This window comes from Anoplophora glabripennis, unplaced genomic scaffold, assembly GCF_000390285.2.
Source record: "Anoplophora glabripennis isolate ALB-LARVAE unplaced genomic scaffold, Agla_2.0 scaffold517, whole genome shotgun sequence".
In the NCBI taxonomy this organism is placed as follows: Eukaryota; Metazoa; Arthropoda; class Insecta; order Coleoptera; family Cerambycidae; genus Anoplophora; species Anoplophora glabripennis.
Window position 1 is genome coordinate 268,219 of NW_019416631.1, and position 23,143 is coordinate 291,361.

The 23,143-nt window shown below is 33.7% G+C and overlaps 2 protein-coding genes across 5 annotated transcripts; both read right to left on the reverse strand.

The window, feature by feature from the left end:
• Positions 1 to 9,273, reverse strand: LOC108910662 (cytosolic carboxypeptidase-like protein 5). Of its 4 annotated transcripts, none has more exons than XM_018715352.1 (10): positions 9,180 to 9,270; positions 8,719 to 8,927; positions 8,427 to 8,564; positions 8,230 to 8,375; positions 7,841 to 8,173; positions 7,508 to 7,779; positions 6,530 to 7,105; positions 5,235 to 5,439; positions 4,978 to 5,166; positions 1 to 949 (listed from the first exon to the last, which is right to left on the reverse strand). In XM_018715352.1, exons 2-10 carry the CDS (start codon positions 8,810 to 8,812, stop codon positions 230 to 232), a joined length of 2,673 nt encoding a protein of 890 aa, XP_018570868.1. In that variant the 5' UTR covers positions 8,813 to 8,927; positions 9,180 to 9,270; the 3' UTR covers positions 1 to 229. The 4 variants fall into 4 exon arrangements, with proteins under 4 accessions (XP_018570868.1, XP_023310896.1, XP_023310895.1 ...); XM_023455128.1 differs by having other exon boundaries at positions 6,530 to 6,830; positions 6,915 to 7,105; positions 8,230 to 8,564; XM_023455127.1 differs by having other exon boundaries at positions 8,230 to 8,564; positions 9,205 to 9,273.
• A 1,229-nt stretch (positions 9,274 to 10,502) lies between these two features.
• LOC108910661 (facilitated trehalose transporter Tret1-like) lies at positions 10,503 to 22,455 on the reverse strand. The gene is made up of 3 exons (XM_018715351.1): positions 22,377 to 22,455; positions 17,586 to 17,655; positions 10,503 to 11,858 (listed from the first exon to the last, which is right to left on the reverse strand). Exons 1-3 carry the CDS (start codon positions 22,386 to 22,388, stop codon positions 10,567 to 10,569), a joined length of 1,374 nt encoding a protein of 457 aa, XP_018570867.1. The 5' UTR covers positions 22,389 to 22,455; the 3' UTR covers positions 10,503 to 10,566.
• Between the last annotated feature and the right edge of the window lie 688 nt (positions 22,456 to 23,143).

Sequence of the window (23,143 nt, forward strand, 5' to 3'; positions counted from 1 at the left end):
TATAAAGTTTTCACGAATAATAAAAATTTCTTTAAATATCGAAAAAATATAACCTTTTCTCATGTAAAATTTAAAGAAGTTGCACTTTGTTTCCGATGACGAAGAAAGTACAGATAAACCCCACTATTTCAGGTATAAAGGAATCAATTTTGACATCGTACACATACAACATTCATGACCTACATAGAAATTTGTGATTCAGCCACCCCATCCCTCAATAAACAAAGGACTACTTAGCCTTCAACTTTTTCTTTTTCGATTTATCGATCTTGCCCAGAGCGTCGGTGGCGCTCGCCAGCCTCCTCAACGGATGCTTCTTAAGCTTGGTCTTCGACGAGCTCTTGGTAAAGTTGTGGACGCGGAAATTGGACTGTTTGCTAGTCCCCGGCTCCGACATGAACACTTTACCGCAAGGATAAGGAGGTGCAGAGGCAATCCTAGTTTTCTGCGTGAAGATCTGCGGTTTACTATTAACGGCGCTCCAGGAGACCACCAGGTTATCGTCGAATGTAGCGTTGTCCTTATTCTGGTACTTGGCGATGACCGTCTTGCCCTCGTTGTTCTTTATGAAACAGATCTCACGCAGGTGGATGCTGTCGGTGTCGGTTTTAGGTTTATCGGTGCCCTCCCTTATCGTTTGCAGTTTGGAGGTTATATCTAACCTCACTTTCTGGGTGGTGACTATGTTGCTCACCTTCTTATTTCTGGTTATGGTGGATTTTGTGATTTTCTCGGCGGCAGTGTTCTTGCTCTTTAACGTCAGGTCTTTACGGGATTTCACCTTGAAGCACTTATTCAGGCGGCTGCCCGACTTGGACGAGCCTGGCTGAGCCAAGTTCTCCTTGCGATCGAGCGGCAGGGAGGCGCCCCTCTGCTTGAGCGGCTTCTTTAGCGCCGGCTTAATGACCGGCGGGCGATTCTTGATGACAACGCCACGTGTCGACTTTCCCTGAAGCAACAAAACTCTTACCAACATTAATTTATATTGTGCAGCGTATCGCAATGCAAAGTCTAACAAGGCACTAGTTTTTCTCTTAATTCGCTAGGCACAGCAAAAAAAAACATTACATAACCATAGGTTTCTGATTTACTTACGTCTATGACATTCATTGAGTGATTTTTTGAGGGATTTATTAACCGCAGTTAAAATGTCCGAAGCTGTCAACAAAAACAAACAAAAGAATTGAGAAAGAGATAGGACACACTTCCCCATACCTTCGATCAAAAGTAATGAATTCTTAAAAAGTTGTAAACTCAACGAAATAATAAAAAACAAAAAACTGCACCGGATACTTTTTTTACTTTTGATTAACGGTATTTTGTTTTTCGTTAAGGAAGGATACAAAAAAGCGGTGCCAACAAAAAGCTTTGTGCGGTTAGAAACCTCGATCTAAGGTGCAACGTTGACTTTTTAGAAAAACTAGTGCGACAAGCTTATCTGGAAATGATAAAAAAAATTAAAAAATAACTGTGGTTAAAATGTTTAATAAAAAAAATCAGTGCTATCGGTTACAATACTCCTACACAATAAAAATTTTTAGATTTAACAGTCAGTATAAAAATTGACAAAACAAGATTACATAACATTATGTCAGACAATATAAAATTTACATTAAAAATTTTATAAGATTAATCACAGATTAGGTGGAAATAATTCCATTTTTAGAAACAAACAATTTGGTCGAGAACTATAACATTAAAGTAATTCCTTCCGTTATTTCTAAAGAACTGCAATTTTTGTCCCATTTTGAACCATTGCTTTGTAGTCCATCGGGTACTGATTATACAGGCAATCTCTCCTTTAGTAAAAGTTATTTTTAATTCTCTAAGAGTTCGGAATTTAACATGTGTAAATTCACTAAAAAATTGTTTAGATTCATTGTGGTGTTGCAATTAAAAAAGGACAAAACTCATTCACAGCATCCAGACGTCAATAGCGAATGCTACTAGAAGTACTGGATTGCCGAACAATGACACCAAAGGAAAATTTGACTAATGCGCAGGAAATCCAAAGCAAGTTTCTTAAGATAAATTATGAAACGAAAGAAAACTGAGGCTGAAATCAGAAGCCACAAGGATTTTGTTAGGAAATTTTTAATCGTTAAATGCGCGAGTTCTTTTTCAGCCTCAAATTTGCAATCTCTTTTTGTAAACTCGGTCTCTGTAAGACATATAACGGAGTCTCCTTGTCCTACAATTCGTAATCCTGATTGCCAAAATCGCCTGTTTTTTCACAATTCGCAGAGAACTAAAGAAAATAGATAAAAATGTTTTTGGTCTCAAATTACTCGTAAAAAATTAAGATGAGCTAGCTTTTAGTTTTTTGAAAATTTTCAAAAATCACACTTATTTAGGGGTTGAAAAGATGCCCAAAATGAAGAATTGAATATTACCAATAAATATAAAAACAAAAACTATTAGAATGTGAATTTTTCTATCGAATGATTCTTGATACAAAGAAAGATTTATTCTCTTGACTGAAATAAGCATGTTGAATTAGAAAATCCACCCTTAAGCGCTATTGGGGGTGGAATCATCCCCAAAAATAGAGAATATCAGAAATAATTATAAAAATTCCAAAAAAAATATATTAAGGTAATTCACATGCTAATAGTTTTTATATCAATTGGTAATATTCAAATTCTTCATTTTTGGCATTTTTTCAATCCCTAAGATTTTTAAAAGTTTCAAAATACTAAAAGCTATGCTCATTCCAGTTTTTTGTGACAAGTAATTTGCGACCAAAAACATATTTTTATGTATTTTTTTAAATTCTCTGCGTATTGTGAAAAAACGAGCGAAAATCACAGGTTTTTTGAGGCCACTCTTTAATTCAACAGTCTTGGTGTTGAGGTTTGAAGTAGATTTATTTTTGATCCAGCAAGCCTTGTTTGCATGTGGCAAAGTTTCTTGAAAGCTATAATCCACCAAACTAACGCATATAATTATTAGTGATGTACTGTTATCTCCCCACGAGTCTTTCCGCAGCCTTGTAAGGTTACTATTCCTACTCGGTGCGAAACTGTGCCGAGCCTTTTTGTGGCATAGGCAGCTGTTTATGTTATCAAGTACCAGTAATAGTCCATTTCTATGTATTTGTACTACTTTCTGAATTGCGTAGCCAACCAAACACAATTTCGCTTGTTTATTTTCTTGGTAATTTCTCTTCCAATAGATGTATATTAGGGTGGCCCAAAAAAAAAAATTTTTTTTGCGTCTTGTGAAAATATGTTAGTTTATCATGTTTTAAGAGCCCCCTCAAAAAATCAGTTAAAAAAAAATTTTTTAGAGGTTGCTCAAGATCTTTAAAAATTTCCAAAATTGTCAAAAATTTAATTTTTTTTCTCATTTTATAATTTTCTAGGTCAAAAGAAATCTCGATAATGAAAATTTCAAATCGATATTTTAATTTCTAAAGGCCACTCATAATTATTTTAACTTTAAAAGTAGTGTACCTAAAATGTCTTCGAGCGACCTCTAAAAATAAATATCAACGAATTAATCATTTTTTTTATTGAATTTAATGAACAAAAGAATAGAAATAAATTACGACACTTAAAAAATTTCTCGAGGCAAGATACTATTGCACTGCGTATCAAATATTTATAATTTTTTAATTTTTAAATTTATTTCTATTCTTTTGTTCATCAAATTCAATAAAAAAAATTATTAGTTCGTTGATATTTATTTTTAGAGGTCGATCGAAAACATACACTACACTACTTTGAAAGTTAAAATAGTTATGTGACCTTTAGAAATTAAAATATTGATTTGAAATTTTCAGAATCGAGATTTTTTTCAACCTAGAAAATGATAAAATAATAAGAAAAAAAATTTAAACAAAAATTCAATTTTTGACGATTTTGGAATTTTTAACTCTTGAGCGACCTCTAAAAAAATTTTTTTTTGAGCTGATTTTTTGAGGGGGCTCATAAAACATGATACACTAACATATTTTCACAAGACACGAAAAAATATTCCTTTTTTTTTGGGGCCACCCTAATGTATATATTGTGACTGTTATTCTTCTTAACGTGTTTTTCATCAAAAATTAAAAATTCAGCTAGTGATTGTACTTGAGCTTCCTGAGATATGTACGTTTTTTACTGTCTTATTTTTAATGTACATTAATCCATTGCTTTGTTGGATAACGACCAGTCCAAAGCCAGACTGACCGAATACTGTTACATTGTTCAAAAGATTCATCCTTCAAACGATATCCCATCCTTCCTAGGTAAATTGTGTTTCCAACTCTTCAACGTGTTTCTTTTATTCCGCAAATGTACTCAGGCACATTAAACTCGCTACTGTGAACCAAGATGCTCAGAATGCCAAAATAAACGAGCTTAAGATTATTCAGCAATTAAGATTCCATACTGTAGGGCAAGTTCCCGTCATATGTCCTGCAGAGTTCGAGTTACCAAAAATAGACTGTGAATTCGAAGGCGGAATCTTATCGTACAGCCATACCATGACGCGAATTGTGCTAAATTCTAAATTCTTAGAAATTCAAAAACAACTCACATTAACGGAGAGTGTCACAGTACAATTTGCCAGGAATAACCAGTACCTGGTACGCGACAAAGCAGTGGTCAAAAATGAACAAAAAGAAATTGACGTTAATCATAGTAATTTAATCACGATGCATTAGAAGAAATTATTTAGGCAAATTCATTGGTCCCTTTAATGTTACGGTTCAGTAAGACAAAGAGGCGTCATAGCTGCTTCAAATTTTCCATACCAAAACCAGCTTGGTACTTATAAAACTTGATCCGAACAAAAGTCTGAATTAAAAAAACTCAAGAAACAACTATGACCTAACGAGTGGAAGCCCCACATCTATTCACCCCAACAATGCGTCTAAGAGATAACACAAGTCTTAATGGTTACTGGTATGTCATCAGAAAACTCACTAAGTTCGTCGTTATCGACGTTATCGTTATTTACTTGTTCACAATCGTCAACACTATTGCCTACCTGTGACTGTAGGCCGACTATGTTACTCCTAGCCCTCATTTTGGGACGGTTGTGGCAATGGAACTCATTGGACATGGACCTCAGCCAGTCCCTGAGCCCCGAGAGCGAGTGGAATTCGGAGTTTGGCAGGCGGGAGCACGGGTTCTGCCCCGTCAGGTCCAGGATGGAGGCTCCCAGTGACTTGCCAACCTTAAGAGAGTTCGAAAGTTTAACCGTTGTTAAGTATTTACATTTTTACAAGTATATACGCGCATTACCTCCTCAAAAACCTGCGGGGAGTACTTAGGCGGAACTGGCAAGGTGTGAACCTTACCGCTCGGCTCCCTGATCGTAGGGGGCAGTACATTGACTATCCTGCCCGTGTTGTAATTACACTCGAGAGTGTAACTCTTGATTATGCCAGTTAAAGACAAAACTGCCACCCTTCCCGAACCCGCCCTGCTCATACCATCCCTTTTATCCCTAAAACAAGCATCACTTTTAAAAAATCACCCACAATACATATTTCTGCAATAAACACAATTTTGCAATAAAATGTTATAAAATTTTCAACTTTACTAGTATTAAATGGTAGTTATATGCGTAGTAGTTCAAACGTCTGGTAGTTCAGTATGGAAGAAAAGTTAACATACTCTAAAAGATTCTCAATTTTTTTTACAAATTTAACTTATCTTTTGAATGAATTTGAAAAATGAAGATCCTGATAATGATCAAGAATAATACAGCAGCCCAGTCAAGACAATGCTCTTAAATATTCATAAATTTATATATGTATTCAAAAAATAGTTACATGAAGTTTCTTTAAGTCATAACTGCAGGAGGTTGTTTTTTGGATGATTTCAGACCAAAAGGCTTAAATGGACGTTATGTCAAAAATGACTGATTTTGAAGATACAGACTGTTGAGATTTCTGGAGTTTTTAATGGCTATGCCTCCTACTATCTCCGCCTCTGGTTCACAGATTTATATACAAATTCAATGAATTTTGCCAAAAATTATGTGAATTATTAGGCAAAGTTTCAGCTATTTACCCAAAACAGCCTCAGAAGTATTTGAATATGTAACGAGCGTTCAAATAAAAACGTGGTCAAAGTTGGCTCTGACACATTGGACGTAGGGCGTAGCTTATAGCGACCAACTTAACCTCATTTCTCAACGAGCTGTATAGCAGCTGTCAGTTTCAATAACAAAGCGGCGATACAGCGCTTTGACAGATGACGTTTAAAGTTCATTTGCTATACGCTACGCCCTACGTCCAAATTTTCAGAACCAACTTGACCACGTTTTTATTTGAACGCTCGTTATATAAATTTTTTTTAATTTCAATTCGTATTTTAAAATCCAGTTTTTAGTGTAAAATTATACAAGGTGCAACCTTTTGAAATTAGGAAACTTAGAAAGCATCCTGTACAATAAGTAGTTCAAATGTCTAGTAGCTCAGTAAAGGAAAAAGTTAATACGCTCTAGGGAACTCAAATTTTTTACATCAAAAGCGATCCCGGTGGTGATCAAGTATTATCTAAAGATATTAAACCATTCAGATTCCACCTACCTGAGATACATGTTCCTTTCTGTAAAATTACAAGCATTGAAATGAAAATTGTGATTATTAATACTCATCAGCTTGGGCAGCAGCATGCACTCCACATTCCGCTCCATGTCGTCGAAATGGTTGCCGTACATGAAAATGCCCTTCTTCGAGGCGTGCCCGTGCATGTCCAAGTACAAAAACAGGTTGGATTCGTTGGAGTTCACGTCGCCGTGCGCCCCTATTACTACCTTCTCGAAGTTCACCTCCTCCTTGCTCTTGGTGTGATGCAGAGCCGCCCCGCAGTTGCGGCAGAAGTTGTGCCCTATGGAAGTATTTAGGTTGAATGTAGGGATAATGCTGGAGATGCCCGGCATGGTGTCCTCTAGCTTAAGAATGCTGTTCTTACATTTGGTGCACCAGGAGGTGGAGGGGCCGTCCCCCTCCTCCAGTGTCATGTGGGACACCTTTTCGCGGATATTTTCGTTCTGCTGGTTCTCATTGTCCTCCGTCATGTTGCCGTCGGTCTGGTTGCCCCTGTCCGTGCAATTGTTGCACTTCGGGACGTAATCCTCTTTCTCGAACCCAAAATGATAATATCTGGAAAATATTGTAAAACCTCTATTTATGGATATTTACGAATAACAGACAATTTTGCTTTCACGGGATTTTACGCAACGGAGCCATAAGTTAAAACAAAATATTATTTTTTTTTAATTTTTGATGTTCTACACCACTGACCATCAAAATTTAAATAGTGATAATGAAAGAAAAAGGCAAAAATATTGCCTTTTTTTAAATACGTACAAGTACGGTTTGCTGGTTTGACAAACTCGGCCAGCCCGAGTTAACATTTCTCACGAATATGCCAAAAAGCAGTTAATTATAGTTAATTGCATTAGCGATTTTCTCATCAACAAACTCTAATGTTCTCATTTAAGTCAATTGCACAGAGTAGTTCAAACGTACAGTAGTTCTGCCAAGATTTTTCAACATACCTACCTAATTAAAGCTCTAGCAGCGTATACAGATGGGTGTTCGAACAGGCTGGGGTTGAGGTACACCCTGTTGAGATTCACGCCGCGTGTGTCAGTACGATAGTGGCCACGGGCCACCCCATCTGGGTTAAGGAACGGAATCATCTTGAACACATACAATCTGCGCAGGTGTTGGGCTATCAAATCCTCCCTTTGCAGCAGCAGATTCAACAGCCCATTGAACACAAAACTGGATGGAGTCTCACCTGGGTGAACTCTCGCAGAGATGAAAATTACCTAAAATATCAAGGAAAATTATTATTGAGAACAATACGATGGCCGGGGACTTTTTTTTTACCTTCTTTCCCATGAATTTCTGTGGCCTTGGGACCTTCTCGTTGGTAAAGAGATTTTTCAATCTCGGCTCCCTTTCGCCTGTAATCCCGTGATAAGAGGATATCGTGATCAGATCTATGGTGCGCCCTTCAAGAGAGTGACACATAGTCTCCCGCACATAATAGATATCATCTTCTGTGTATGGATGCATATTTAAATATCTCTGATCTATGTTAACCATCATTTTTTCTAATTCTACATAGGAAAACGGGTAGGTGAAGGCGAAATACATGGTACTGAGGGGATTTTCGGGAGTCCGGAATTTAAAGGTTAATGTAAAAATGTCATTATTTAACTGAAACAACAAGTAGGTACTAAGGTGTACTTACAATATAAAGTGATCACACTTACACTATATACAGGTTTGTCATTGATTCGTTCCCACTTGGGTTTTCCCGGCATTATCCTAAAAACTGGTGCCATACCTTGGCTGTACATTTTACCTTGTCGATTCAAATCTACCATGTTAAACCTAACATATAATGCAGGGCCTGGAGCTAAGTAATGTACAATTAGAAGGTTACACATGTTATAGGAAATAACCTTACCTTTCATACCAAAATAAAACCAGGTCCTGTTCCCATTTTCGAATTCAGTACCACAGCAGTCAGGTTTGGTCCAAATATTAAATTCTGCATCGTAAACTTCTTGGTTTATGGATTTGTTTGGGGATTGTTTGATTAGTGCTGAAATTGGATAATCAAATATAAGAAATATTAAGAATTTATTTAGACATGGTTTAATAATAGACCAGCTAAAAAAATCAAAGTAAACGTTAGCTGTGACATTCCAATGACACATGTTAAACGAATTTTAGGAACAAATCTATTAGATACTTACTGGATTCATTTGGAGGAACGTATTCCACTCGAGCCAAGTTTGCCGAATCAAAATCATTATAAAATACGAATTGAGCACAAACAATACCTTCCATAATTTTATCAATGCATACAATTCAATATGTTATTCATTATTTATCCAGTTTCTAGTGCTAATAGCAGTTGTTAGTTCATATCTTGACCAATCCCTGACTAATCTTGGACATTGACCTAGAAAAGTTTTTTATAAATTTTACAAGTGTCCACCTCCCTAAAAAACAATGTTAATCTAAGAAATTTATGACGGGACGTTAAATAAAAACCCAAAAGAAATGTAAACAAAATTTGACACTTCGCCATAATCAGCTGTTTTTATTATTATCGACATAAAAGGTTAGAAGCATTACATTTGCTTTAAATCTGCCTTTTATCGATTTATTAATACGTAACAAGTTAATATACAAACATTGTATAAATACTTACGTAACGAATAGGAAACTTCACCCACCTGCCTAATTAACAACTTCTTTGTTAACTTTTCACACTTGTCAAAAACCCACAACCTACCCGATTCCTTTATTTCTTGACGTTCTAGGGGAAAACTAAAGTCACTACATTGAATCTTCGAGAACCAATGACTGTGTTTACATGTATACAAGCAATTGAACACTGAATATTACAAAGTATTACTCACAAGATGTATTCTGAGCACTAAATAAGAAACAAATATTTATGTTTATACAATTTACAATATTTGAGTTAGTGAAATAGTGAATAAAACAGATTATATTATCCTTTATAAAAGAACGCAATTCGACACAAAGCTCAATATAAACGTAATAAACCCAAATTGAATAAAGGAGTCCATACGCTGTAATCTATGCCTAAAGTATTCCACGTACTATAAAATTTTATAATCGCTAATAATCGATCACAAATCTTTTCCCTGTGAGCATTAGATAGAGTAGCTTACTTATAAACTCAATGTCAGTAGTTCAGTTGATTTATGCCTAATGACAGCAACTGTTACAATGACACAAGTAAATCAAATGTGATACTTACACAAAATAATAATAACCAAGGCTTTCATGCTTAGTAAGTATTTTTAGTGTTTCAATAAAGATATTTATAAAACATATTTCAGGTGGAGATGTAGTTACATCAAATATTGTATTCTCTTATCTGCAAACATTCAACCAGTGGATTTTATCGGGCGTTTATTATTTGGTAAATGTTCTGCAAACGATTCTACTTCTAACAATTTACTGCATCTACGCCGTTATTCAAATAGCACTGATTCCGGTATACGCCCTACTTGTGCTTATTACACTACCTCTAGCAATAGCAATTTTTACCATAAAGTTAATCTTAATCGCTTTGATGTTAATATTGCTTTTTCCACGCATTATGTTGAGGTTACTAAGATCATCTCGTTCAAGAGATTCCACTGTAACAACTGGCAGGAGAACAGACAGAAGGAGAATAAGTTACTACTAAAAAGATACTATAACGTAGTTTAGTTTGCAAATAATACTACGAAGAATAAATCACGAAGTATCTGATAAAATCTAAAAATATTACCGTCTGAAGTATGCTGTAAAAATAAAGTATTTAATTCAAAAATATTAGATACTTTATTTAATCAAAATTATCTGCTCGTTCACTTCAATCATCTTAATAGAGCACTCAAAAAATAAATGTTTAATTATTTTTAATAATGTTACATGCTATATAAAAATTACGATTTTGTGAAATTATAGGCGGTTATAAATATATATATTTAATAAAAACAATTCTATATATCACTAAAATAACTTAATTGTCGCAGGAAGCTTTGATTACTTTTTCAAATGCCTCAGCAAAGGTCTAATTACGAAAGCTCTTTTTCTATCTCTTCGAAGGACTTGTTCTTGGTCTCCGGTACATAGAACATAATAAAGAAAGCCCCGCCCAAGGAAATAACAGAGTAAACGTAAAGTGGGACTGAAATATTCCACAGGTCCTCGAAAACCACGAACAACTTTACGCTCGCAAAAGCCATGATCCAAATAAGGAATGTACACACAGACACAGCTCGTCCCTTGATCTTCTCTTCAAAGATTTCGGCTGTTAGAATCCACCCTATAGGGCCTATGCCGACAGAGAAGCTTACTATGAACAAGCACAGGGCTACCACTGGTATATATTGAACCACTGCATTTTCACTTTCTACCGCTATACTGAGAGCGGTAGCACCCAAGCAAAGCCCCATTACGATCTGTGTGATTACTAGCAGAATTTTTCTTCCCAGTCTGTCCACCAGTAAGACTAGGGGCACAACTGAGAATACCTCGACCACAGCGAAGATGATGGAAGCATTCTGTGCACCTAGTTGGATATCCATTTTGCTGAAGATGTGACTCAAGTACGACGTTACGGAGTCTATGCCTGTTAATATTTTGATAAAGGCTAGACCAACGCCTATGATGCAAGTTTTCTTTACAGATTTTTTCTTGAAAACACTTAGGGTACTCAGTTTTTCGCTGGTGTCACACTTTAGATGGAGCCTAAGGTCCTCATATTCTGTATCAACGTAATGTTTGCCTAGAAACTTCCTCAAGGACTCTTTGGACTCTTGGATTCTTCCCTTACGTAGCAAATAGAAAGGAGTTTCCGGCATTCTGAAGAAGGCGAAGCCAAAAAGAATTGGGAGGGCCGCGCAAGCCATAGACAAAGACCTTATCGACAGATACGCTCCGGCAACGTTGGTGAAAAGTATCCCGCAGGATATCATGAACTGTATGAGACTGCCAAGTACCCCCCTCACTTCTTTCCGAGCTATTTCTCCGATATACATGGAAACGGTGACGCAATAAGAACCTCCCGCCATTCCAGTCATGAATCTTCCTAGTATGAGCATCCAAACGCTGTTGGAAAGTATGATTAACGCCCATCCTATCTCAAAGACGGCGATAAGGAGAAGCATGGTGATCTTGCGACCTATTTTGTCGCATAGGGAGCCTATGAAGAGGGCGAGAAGAGCGGCGCCTATGGAGGAGGAGGAACAAATCCAGCCTAAGTCGTTGGAGTTTATTGGAAAGTCGAGTTTGCCTTGCATTAATTCGTCGCTGATCTGGGAGGGCCAGCCGAAGACGATGCCCGTGGAGAAGTTGGCCAATGACGCTGATGGAGAATAAATAAAATAAATATTACAAAACTACCTCGGGATAATTATTACCATAACGTTTTGCTTTGTATCTACTGGAAGAAAACGACCTACCAATCTGTAGGTACTACGATGGTGATAATATGCTGTCATGGTAGCTACAGATTAGTAGATTGCTCTCTGCCAGTAGGTACAAAGCAATGAAGCTATCACAGTTTCTTGTTAACAAAATTGACACCTGTATGGGAGTAACGGTGTATCAAATTTCAAGAAAACCTAACCAAAGTTATTTGAAAATTAAAAAAAATATTGTCATCTTTGTTAATATAGAGGTGAGTTTAGTTAAATCTGCCAATCTTGATCGCAGGAAACTATGGTAGCTCTATCTACAAGGAATATTGGGGCATATGTACAGTGTAACCCAATAGTTTTTTAACTACCCTGTAAAATCTTTATTTGTTGTGCGATTTTAACCGCATTTTTTTAAGATGTAGAGCTTGATGAAGTGTGCTTTGTGAAGGAATATTGAGTAATAATAACCAAATTTTACAATATTTTGCTAACAATCCCCGGGCTAGTATTCGAGTGGCTAGTTTAAATAGTAATATCCCTAGAGAAAGTATCAGGAGGTGCCTGGCAAAAAATAAAATAAAAACTTTTAAACCAAAATTGTCCATACTTTGAAATTGGGAGATGAAGAGACGTTTGAAGTTTTGTTATTGGCTACAGGAGAATATTTAAATAATACTAAATTTTTAAGTAAAATTTTATTTAGTGATGTGGCCACATTTACTACAAATGGAGTAGTTTCGGCCCAAAATTGTCGTCATTTGACAGCTGAGAATCCAGAATTTATTATAAACGCCTTTGCGCCTCTTTAGGCAGTATTCGCAAAAAGTTAACGTTTGGTGTGGAATACTAAGGAATAAAATAACTGGCCCTTTCTTTTTTGACGGCAATTTGAATGTAAACATATTTTTGAATATTCTTAATAATGAATTTCGGAACGCATTAGAAGACTTGCCTTTAAGAATCCTTAATTTGAAGTTTCAATTAGATGGTAGCCCTATTCATAACGCTGCTGCGATGAGAAAGTAGTTAAACGAATATTTTGAGAATTCTTGGATAGGACGAGATAGTCCTGTGGGTACACATGTTCGCAAGTGACCCATTACGTCAAGAGCGCCGCCGGACGCACCAACGTTCCAGGAAGGGTCTATGGCGGGCTGGCGCCGGCGACCAGATTTGGTATTGGCCCGTTTTGGGGGGGGGGCGTCAATCCAGTGACGTAAATATATCATTGCTCAAAAAATCCCTAATATGAAATATTAGAATTTTACACCTAAGAACGGACGTAGTACGCTTTGGATTTTGTAGGATCACGCTCATTTTCCTTCACAAAGCTCAGGTCATCAAGTTCTACATCTTAAAAATAGTACAATAAATAAAAATTTTACAGGGTAGCTAAAAATATTAAAAACAGTTCTCACGACGTAATAATTTAAGAATTTATGGTCTACCAGAGGAGAACGGTGAAAATCTAAATCTTAAGATAACAACTATCTGTTTCAGCAGAAACTCATTACTCAAATTAATGAAACTGATATCGATTTCCATTATAGAAGAAGGTAAAAATAGACATGTAATGGTGAGATTTTGTAGAAACCAAGTCAAACAGAAAATTGTAAAACGAAAAAGTCATCTATAGTAATTAAAGGAGGAGTAACTAATAAAAGGTTTGCTGTCTACAGAAAAGCATGTGACACATTTGGCTCAAAAAGTGTATGGTATTCTGAAGGTAAAATTCTATGCAAAGTGAATAATAAAATACATAAATTTACTTATTTGATGGAGCTGGATAACGTCAAGCACCTAATTATTTCAATTTGATAAGATAATCCGATTTTTTTCCTTTTCCTGATTATATTGTAGTTTTATCTTTATCGATAGATATAGTTTGATTAAATATTTTGCAAAATAAATTGGTTACTGAATAATGATTAAAAATAATATAACTATAGGACATATCAATATGCAATCTCTTATATACCGAAAATAAATAAAATAGAAGATTTTTTATTAGATACAAATTATATGTTGGCAATTTCTGAAACTTTGTTGTACTCATGTAGTAGTGACTTGATGGTCAATATTGAAAATTATAATATTGTTAGGAGGGATCGTGTTGGCAGAGTTGGGGGTATATGGTTTTACGTATCAAATAAATTGAATTATAAAGTAGTAGAACTATGTAATGACATTGAACTATTATGGATTTCAGTTAAAACACAAAATAGTATATATGGTGTAGTTTATAGGCCTCACAGGGTAGATTATAATTTGTATCTATCTAGTTTAGTTTATTTGTAAGTCATTGTATTCCTGAGTATGAGAACATTTTCATTTTAGGCGATTTAAATACAGATTTGCTTTCTGTTGACAGCCCGTCTGTAATAATTTTAACTCATTTCTTGAAATGCTAGGGTTAATGCAGATTATTATTGAACCTACTCGAATCAGGAGATTCCAAAACTGCCAGAGGCGGCCTTGGGGGTGGCGAGCATTGCAATCGCACAGCAACCCGAGTAAAAAAAATATATTTAAAACTTTATTTTATCCTTAGCTATGAGTTATAGAGGTATATGACAATAAAATAAAGTTGGTTAACTCATACTTAATATTTTAATACTTAATAAGTAGGTAGTAACAGGTGCCTAGATAAATTTTTCATTTAGATTTATTTAATGATCGATATTAAAATCGATTAATTTATCAGGGGATAATAATTTCTTTTGTAATTCGACTGTAAAACATAATTGAAAAATATGAATTGAATTTGAATTCCGTACCTTATTTGTATCATTAATAAAAATAAGTCGTCTTTGTATTTATTAACTTTTCAAAATCTCTTAATACAATATTTGAAAACTCAAAGTTTATAATAAGGGCCTCGCAAAGATCTGCCGCCCGGAGCCTCACAATGATTATACTGTCTCTGAAACTGCAAAAATTTCAAGGCAACGTAAGCCATGGATGACTGGATTATTAAACTCTCTTAGAAATAAGGCTAAATCAAGATAAATAAGTATAAAAATATTCCTCCAAATTTTGAATTCTTATTGGTGGACGTAAATACCATTTTAAAAATTTTATCTTCTATTAAAACAAATGCCTTGGGTCCAAATGATATAAACCTGACGATGTTGAAATGCTGCTCTCAATCCAATACTGCTCTCCAATCCAATGGATACAAGCTCCAGTAATACCTATTCCAAAAATTACTAATCCTTCAACACTATCCCACTTGCGTCCTACAAGCAACTGCCTTACTGAAAGTGACGGATAATATTGTTGAAGCATTTGATAATGGCAAAATTAGTGGTCTGGTACGATTAGACTTTACCAAAGCATTTGATGCGATTCAACAACAGTTGCTTATTGCAATATTTCATTTTATTGGATTGGGTGAAAGTGCGATTAGTTTAATGTCTAGTTACATAGAAAATCGTACGCAAAGAGTAAAAATTGGAAATGCATTGTCAAATGTCAGCTTGCTTAAAGTAGGTGTCTCTCAAGGATCTATTCTAGGACCCTTTCATTTTGTGTATATACCAGTTAATCTCTGTAAAAGCTTGAAATATTGTAGTCCGCACATTTATGCTGACGATACACAATTGCATTTATCTTTTGATAAAACTAACTGTGATGAGGCATTGAATAAAATTAATTCAGATCTTAAAATTGTCTCTCAAATATTAGAAGAACATTGCTTATTTTTGGATCCATCCAAGTCAAAGTTAATTTTGTTTGGTAATAAATTAGCGATATCTAAAATCTCCGATAATTTTAGGGTTGTGATTAATGACACTTTTGTTCCTATAGTTCAGAGTGCTTCTAATTTAGGTCTGAGCTTTGACAATATATTTAAATTCTGTTCACAAGTACATATATACAAAGATCATACATGGCTTTAAAACTGCTCTATCCACATAGAAATTATTTATCCGTAAGAATAAAACTTCACATGAAACTAATTTCTACATTTCAAAACTTTACAACGCACTGCCAAATGACTTTAAAACATCGTCTTCAAGGAATTTTAGAACCAAAGTTTCAGAATACGTATTTAGTAATCAGTGAGCAACTATATTTTTGTTAATTTTAGGTTATCTTATATTGCCAAACTGTTTTTCTTATTTGTCGTTTTTTCTTTTCTCTGTTCTCGTGGCTACTATACTGTTGTAATATTTTAAGTTAGTTAATTACTTACATCATATCGAGGGATGGCGCTTGCTCTATCTACTTAGGCACAACCTACTGGTTTTTCTACTCTTTCATTACCAGTAGAGCTAATTATATGTTTTTACTTTATATCTTAAATAGAAAATAAATATATTATTATTATTATTATTAAATGGGTCACACTGTAGAACCTTTACAACCTTCTTGGATAAGACTACTTTAAACTGATAATAAATATGACATGACATAAATAAATATTGATTTGAATTGGATACGACAAATTAATATGTTCTGTATTTATGTTTACAGGAACTTTAAAAAAGTTCCAAACTGGAATGTGATGTAAATACGAAGAGAGATTTTATTGTAAACAAATTGGGAAAACAGAAACATTATTTAATTTTTATTATGTTAATCCATATTTAAACATTCTAGATCGATTTATTACCAACCGAAAAGTTCAAGGAAGAAAGAATTAGAATATATCACCGTATATTATGTTATATACACATTTTTAATTGGTCAATTAGTTTGTTAATTTCAGAAAACATAGACATGACAGCGATCAACTAGTTTTAGTAAAAAAGCAAAAGAAAAATATATGTACAGGAACTGGATCATCCAGTTGTACGAAAAAAAAATATACATATATTTACCAGNTTTAGAACCAAAGTTTCAGAATACGTATTTAGTAATCAGTGAGCAACTATATTTTTGTTAATTTTAGGTTATCTTATACTGCCAAATTGTTTTTCTTATGTGTTGTTTTTTCTTTTTTCTGTTCTCGTGGCTACTACTGTTGTAATATTTTAAGTTAGTTAATTACTTACATTAGGCTATACTTTATTGTTAACATGTATCTGATATACTAGGTAAGTGCATCATCATATCGAGAGATGGAGCTTGCTCTATCTACTTAGGCACAACCTACTGGTTTCTCTACTCTTTTATTACCAGTAGAACTAATTATATGTTTTTACTTTGTATCTTAAATAGAAAATAAATGTATTATTATTATTATTAATGGGTCACACTGTAGAACCTTTACTACCTTCTTGGATAAGACTAGTTTAAACTGATAATAAATATGACATAAATGAATATTGATTTGAATTGGATACAACAAATTAATATGTTCTGTATTTATATTTACAGGAACTTTAAAAAAGTTCTAAACTGGAATGTGATGTGAATACGAAGAGAGATTTTATTGTAAACAAATTGGGAAAACAGAAATATTATTTAATTTTTATTATGTTAATCCATATTTAAACATTCTAGATCGATTTATTACCAACCGAAAAGTTCAAGGAAGAAAGAATTAGAATATATCACCGTATATTATGTTATATACACATTTTTAATTGGTCAATTAGTTTGTTAATTTCAGAAAACATAGACATGACAGTGATCAACTAGTTTTAGTAAAAAAGCAAAAGAAAAATATATGTACAGGAACTGGATCATCCAGTTGTACGAAAAAAAAATATACATATATTTACCAGACGCAGCAGCAACATACTGCATGGTCCAATTGCCCACAGCATTTTTGTCTTCTTTTCCTTCTTTTCCCTAAAAGAAACAGCTTTTATAGTCTTTATAACTAACTGTAAGTTAGTAATTGAACAGCCTGATTCATTTAGAAATGCACACCAGGAAAATTTGTTAGGTGGCGAGAACGCTGAATCTTGTAGATTTTTATTGTTGAGGATTCATGAAAAGCAAGTTTATGCTACATCAGTTAAACTCGAAAGGAACTATGGCCACAAACTGTGGAAGTGTTAAATCTTGTTCGACAAGATATTGGAGGCAATCATTTCTTCGACATATAAGTCATATAACCTCACGCATAGAAGAAAATGGCGAACAATTTCAACAAATTACTATAACATTCTATCGATTTTCATCTACAGTCCATACGATATTTCTTGAGATATAATTTTAAGAAAACCCCTGCGCCACTTTCTTGGAATTAACCGCATTCGACACCTGTGGCGTTCATCGTAACAGCTTGTAGTGCATACTGTTTTTTTTTGTTCGACTGTAGTTAGTAGTGACTAATTACAGTCACTAAAATTTTGATATAAAGTTAATTATAGTTTAAAATATTACTAAGAATGTATGTTGTTTATGGGACATCCATCAATAAGTTTCGACATAAGCCTACTTTAAGAAAAGTCACTTATTTTATACACCGTAATATTGTAAGAGTTCAATTAAAAGCCTTTTTTCTCGAAAACCGTCCACATTAGGAAGTTCTAACAAGAGTACATTATTTTTAGAAAATAAAATTGTACATTATAAATTGGAGCCCGAATGGTAAAAAACCTAACCTTAAAAAAATTAGAACTTAAAATGTAATGGGAATGCAGCATAACTAGCGCCCTCTAGGAAATATCCAAAAAATAATTAGACCAGCTTATTTGGCATCCTTAAAAACCCTGGAATACCAAATTTCATAAAATATTTATCGAAGACAAGAAGAGATAGACATATAGTTCATAAGACAAAAATTATTATTTTTTGTCTTACTATCACCCCCTGTATTTATGGGAGGTCTTTATGAAACACCCTGTATATTTTAATATTCTGAGAATAACGCAGAAAATTTCAAGGCCGCCCCTGGCTTATTCTTTTTTTGGAATTATATTTCAATAAATATTGTACGGACTGTAGTAACTATACCTTTTTTGTATTACTCTTTGAGGTTTGCAAAACCTTTAGGATGTTTAAGAAATTTTGATTTTTAACATATTCTTCCTTCATTTATAACCCTTAAACTATCCGTTTCCACGCCACTGTTACTGAAAGTAAAATAATTTGCACGCTTTTCTTAAGACAGGCTTGATATTTATTCGTGTACAATATTTGACATGTTTACCTTTAGCCGATTTAAAAATAATTAATAAAAACCCTNCTCTTCTCAAAGCTCAAGCTTACTTTGAGAAAAGTCACTTATTTTATAGTGTAATATTGTAAGAGTTTAATAATTAAAAGCCTTTTTTCTCGAAAACCGTCCACATTAGGAAGTTCTAACAAGAGTACCTACATTATTTTTAGAAAATAAAATTGTACATTATAAATTGGAGCCCGAATGGTAAAAAACCTAACCTTAAAAAAATTAGAACTTAAAATGTATAGGGAATGCAGCATAACTAGCGCCCTCTATGAAATATCCAAAAAATAATTAGACCAGCTTATTTGGCATCCTTAAAAACCCCGGAATACCAAATTTCATAAAAATATTTATCGAAGACAAGAAGAGATAGACATATAGTTCATAAGACAAAAAATTCTTATTTTTTGTCGTACTATCACACCCTGTATTTATGGGAGATCTTTCTGAAACACCCTGTATATTTTAATATTCTGAGAATAACGCAGAAAATTTGAAGGCGGTCCCTGGCCTATTCTTTTTTTGGAATTCTATTTCAATAAATATTGTACGGAGTGTAGTACCTATACCTTTTTTGTATTACTCTTTGAGGTTTGCAAAACCTTTAGGATGTTTAAGAAATGTTGATTTTTAACATATTCTTCCTTCATTTATAACCCTTAAACTATCCGTTTCCACGCCACTGTTACTGAAAGTAAAATAATTTGCACGCTTTTCTTAAGACAGGCTTGATATTTATTCGTGTACAATATTTGACATGTTTACCTTTAGCCGATTTAAAAATAATTAAGAAAAACCCTTTTCACAGTAACAACTTCAACACCCTGTATCTAGGAAACGCAACGTTAATGGGAAAAAAAAACGTTATATGAACTACTCTCACTATTTTTCCAAGAGGAACTCACCTCCAGTTTTATTGAATTATAAACCGGAAACCCTATACAGGGTGTCTCATAATTAGTGTCCAATAATTTACCGCTTGATTCTATTGCCAAAAATAAGAATATTTTTTCATATAAACATGAGTCGAGAAATGCTTCCTAAAGGAGCTACGCCCCCCAAAATGGGCCCCCAAAAATTTAATTTTTAAAAATTTTTCCGAAATGGGTTGAAGGAAAATGATGAATTTTGACACCATGAACGCTCATTAAAAGTCGGAATAGATCATTATAACATTTTTCAAAAATGTTAGTCAGGGGCGTCTCAGTTGAGGGATCGTCGGATAAAATTTGCCCCTTACTTTTGCTTGTCGAAAATTTCAAATTCTACAAAAAAGGTACTCTTTATTTCTTTCGATAAAATGCTCCATTTCCGAGAAAAACGGATTTAAGCATAAATAATAAAATTCAAAAAAAATTCTTGAATAGCTAAAATGGGTACATGTACCATTACGATTTTGATATGTCACCATATCAGTATACGTTGTAACAAACAACATGAAAAGTGCTTGGAAATGTTTGTATTGGGCGTCCCAAGCAGAGGGGGGGGCCAGGTAAAATTTTCCCCAATTTTTTTACATGTTGCTATATTTAAATTTAAACAGTAAAATTTCATAGATCTCAGTTTTCTATTAAAAAATGGTGATGTAGTTTTATATCGAAAAAGTAATACGTTTTCGAGAAAAATTGGTTTAACAAACTTTTCTTAGCAGTTTTCATGTTGTTTATTACATTGGATAATGATATGATGACATCAAAATTCATAATAGTACATGTACCCATTTTAACTATTCAAGAAATTTTTTTGAATTTTATTAAATGCTTAAATCCGATTAAAATTTTGGAAAAAAAACTTTTAATGAGCGTTCGTGATGTCAAAATTTATAATTTTCGGAAATATTTAAAAATATATAATTTGGGGCCCCCTTAGGAAGTATTTCTCGACCCATGTTTATCTTGTTTCTAGCAATAGAATCAAGAGGTAAATTATTGGACACTAATAATGGGACATCCTGTATATAGGAAGTTAAAATTTTGTCACTTATTTCTGAGACACCCTGTATAATACTTGAAATTTTTTAAGTTTTTAATTATAGTTATTTAGAAAAATTGTATTTTAGCCAAATTTGTACCATAAGGTACCATGGTTTTTAAGGTCACCGATATAATTTGTATCGCGTACAGTTTCTGAGAGTTCCACCACAAACAATATAGCTTGGCCCCAGACCGCTACAGGAATAGGACAGCAGTTTTAAATTTTCGAAATGCCAATAGAGTATACCACCAGCAGAATTTTAGGAAGAATCAAATGCAGCGGCGCGCATTCCTACGCGTATCCTAGCAACATATAAACAACAGTTTGGCAATGTTGCTAGGCGTACTTACGGATTAATTTTGTACCTTTATTGGCAATATCTGTTTTTTGCGTTACTGTATTTACTTAAATATAAATATGATGTAGGTATTGATGAAAATGTTTTAAGGAATCAACGAATATCTATGCAGTTTCATATGATATTCTGCAGCGATGTCACAGTTAGGTTGTTTAATAATCATAATTTCGTTAATTATCTACTATTTTCATTTTTTGGTATTGATTTACCTACTGCAAGAAAATATATCTCCAAATAAACAAAATTCGTAACTGGTTCTGATTGTTCGTTCCGAGTTGAATGCAAAAGGGCCGAAGTCCATATGTCGAAAATAAATTTTGGAAACAAAAGCTGTGTGACGTCATATAGTAAAAAGGCCGTATTACTCGGAAACGGTGCGTTGAATCGAAAAAGTAATTTAAAAAATTTCCCCACGCTCCAAGTTGTGATTATCCGTTCTACGTTGAATGGAAAAGGTTCGAAGTCCGTCTTTCGAAAAACAAAAAAGTTGGTCAATAATTAAAACAGCAGTAGCGAACGCATTATTTTATCTCTCATTGATTGATCATTTGTTGTTATTTTTTTAATAAATTTCGTATCAACCACCCCTTGAGGTTCCAACAATTTTATTAAATAAAAAATTAAGGTACTATTCTTAAGGAAATTTTACATTTTTTAATTTTTTTGAAATATGTAAATAATTAATTAGGTAAATTCATAGTTTTAATTCTAACTTGATTTATTTTATTTAGCATTTAACAATGTCATTTCCAAACAAAAGATAAGTTCCATATAACTCTTCATTTATATAATTAATGCATTAAATTTATCTGGCAGTTATTTGGCAACAAAGCCACTGCTAGAACTGCCTCCTCTTACCGAATAGAAGAGTTACCACGCTAAATTTTATTACTGGATGCCTGCTAACAAGACCCTGCATCCATTTCCAGCATTTAAAGCACGATCGTCGGTCTGTGGCGATAAACTATATTGTCTGTGGTTCCACGTTGTGTGCCCTTAATTGAATCAAACTGTATAAATCTGTATAATCTGTATAAATATAAATCATTCTGTATAAGTCCTTACCAGTTTTTCCATCTTAAAAGAAATAAATGAACTACCACTTGCTCATCATTTCGTCACTTACTGTTTCGCTGGTCTTTTAGCAATAATGTACACGAAATCAGCTTACTTGCAAATGACACAAGCGATAACTTTGCGAGTATTCTCAATTATTTGACTCTCAGTCACGATATGTCTTACGTGCTGATCAGACTTACTGTTGATTTAATTGACTAATTTTAATCTGATAGTAATCTGCGAGCAGAACAGACATAAGCGATTTATCAAATTATTTAATTTGGTTTATCGATCTTCAAATACAAATATTTTGATCTCGTCAACTTGTATTCTAAACATTATTTTATTACTTTAAATCAAGTGGCATTGAGAAACAGCCATTGTTTCGCCGACTAGCACATCTTTTCAGTTTTGTTGTTTGAATACATACAGCTGATTCGAAATTAAATCAATAACAAATCAAAAAGCAGAGCTAGGTATTGCAGTAGAGTTTTCATTATTGCTGTCCAAAAGAAATAATTCTACATATTTTTTATTAATGTTATTTATAGTTCATAAGACAAAAAATTCTTATTTTTTGTCGTACTATCGCCCCCTGAATTTACGGGAGGTTTTTCTGAAACACCCTGTATATGCTATTTTAATGCAAAAATATTTCGTTGTTTGATTTAATAACATTGTTATTAAATAATTAAATTGTTTGATTTAATAACATTGTTATTAAATCAAACAACGAAATATTTTTGCATTAAAATAGCATATACAGGGTGTTT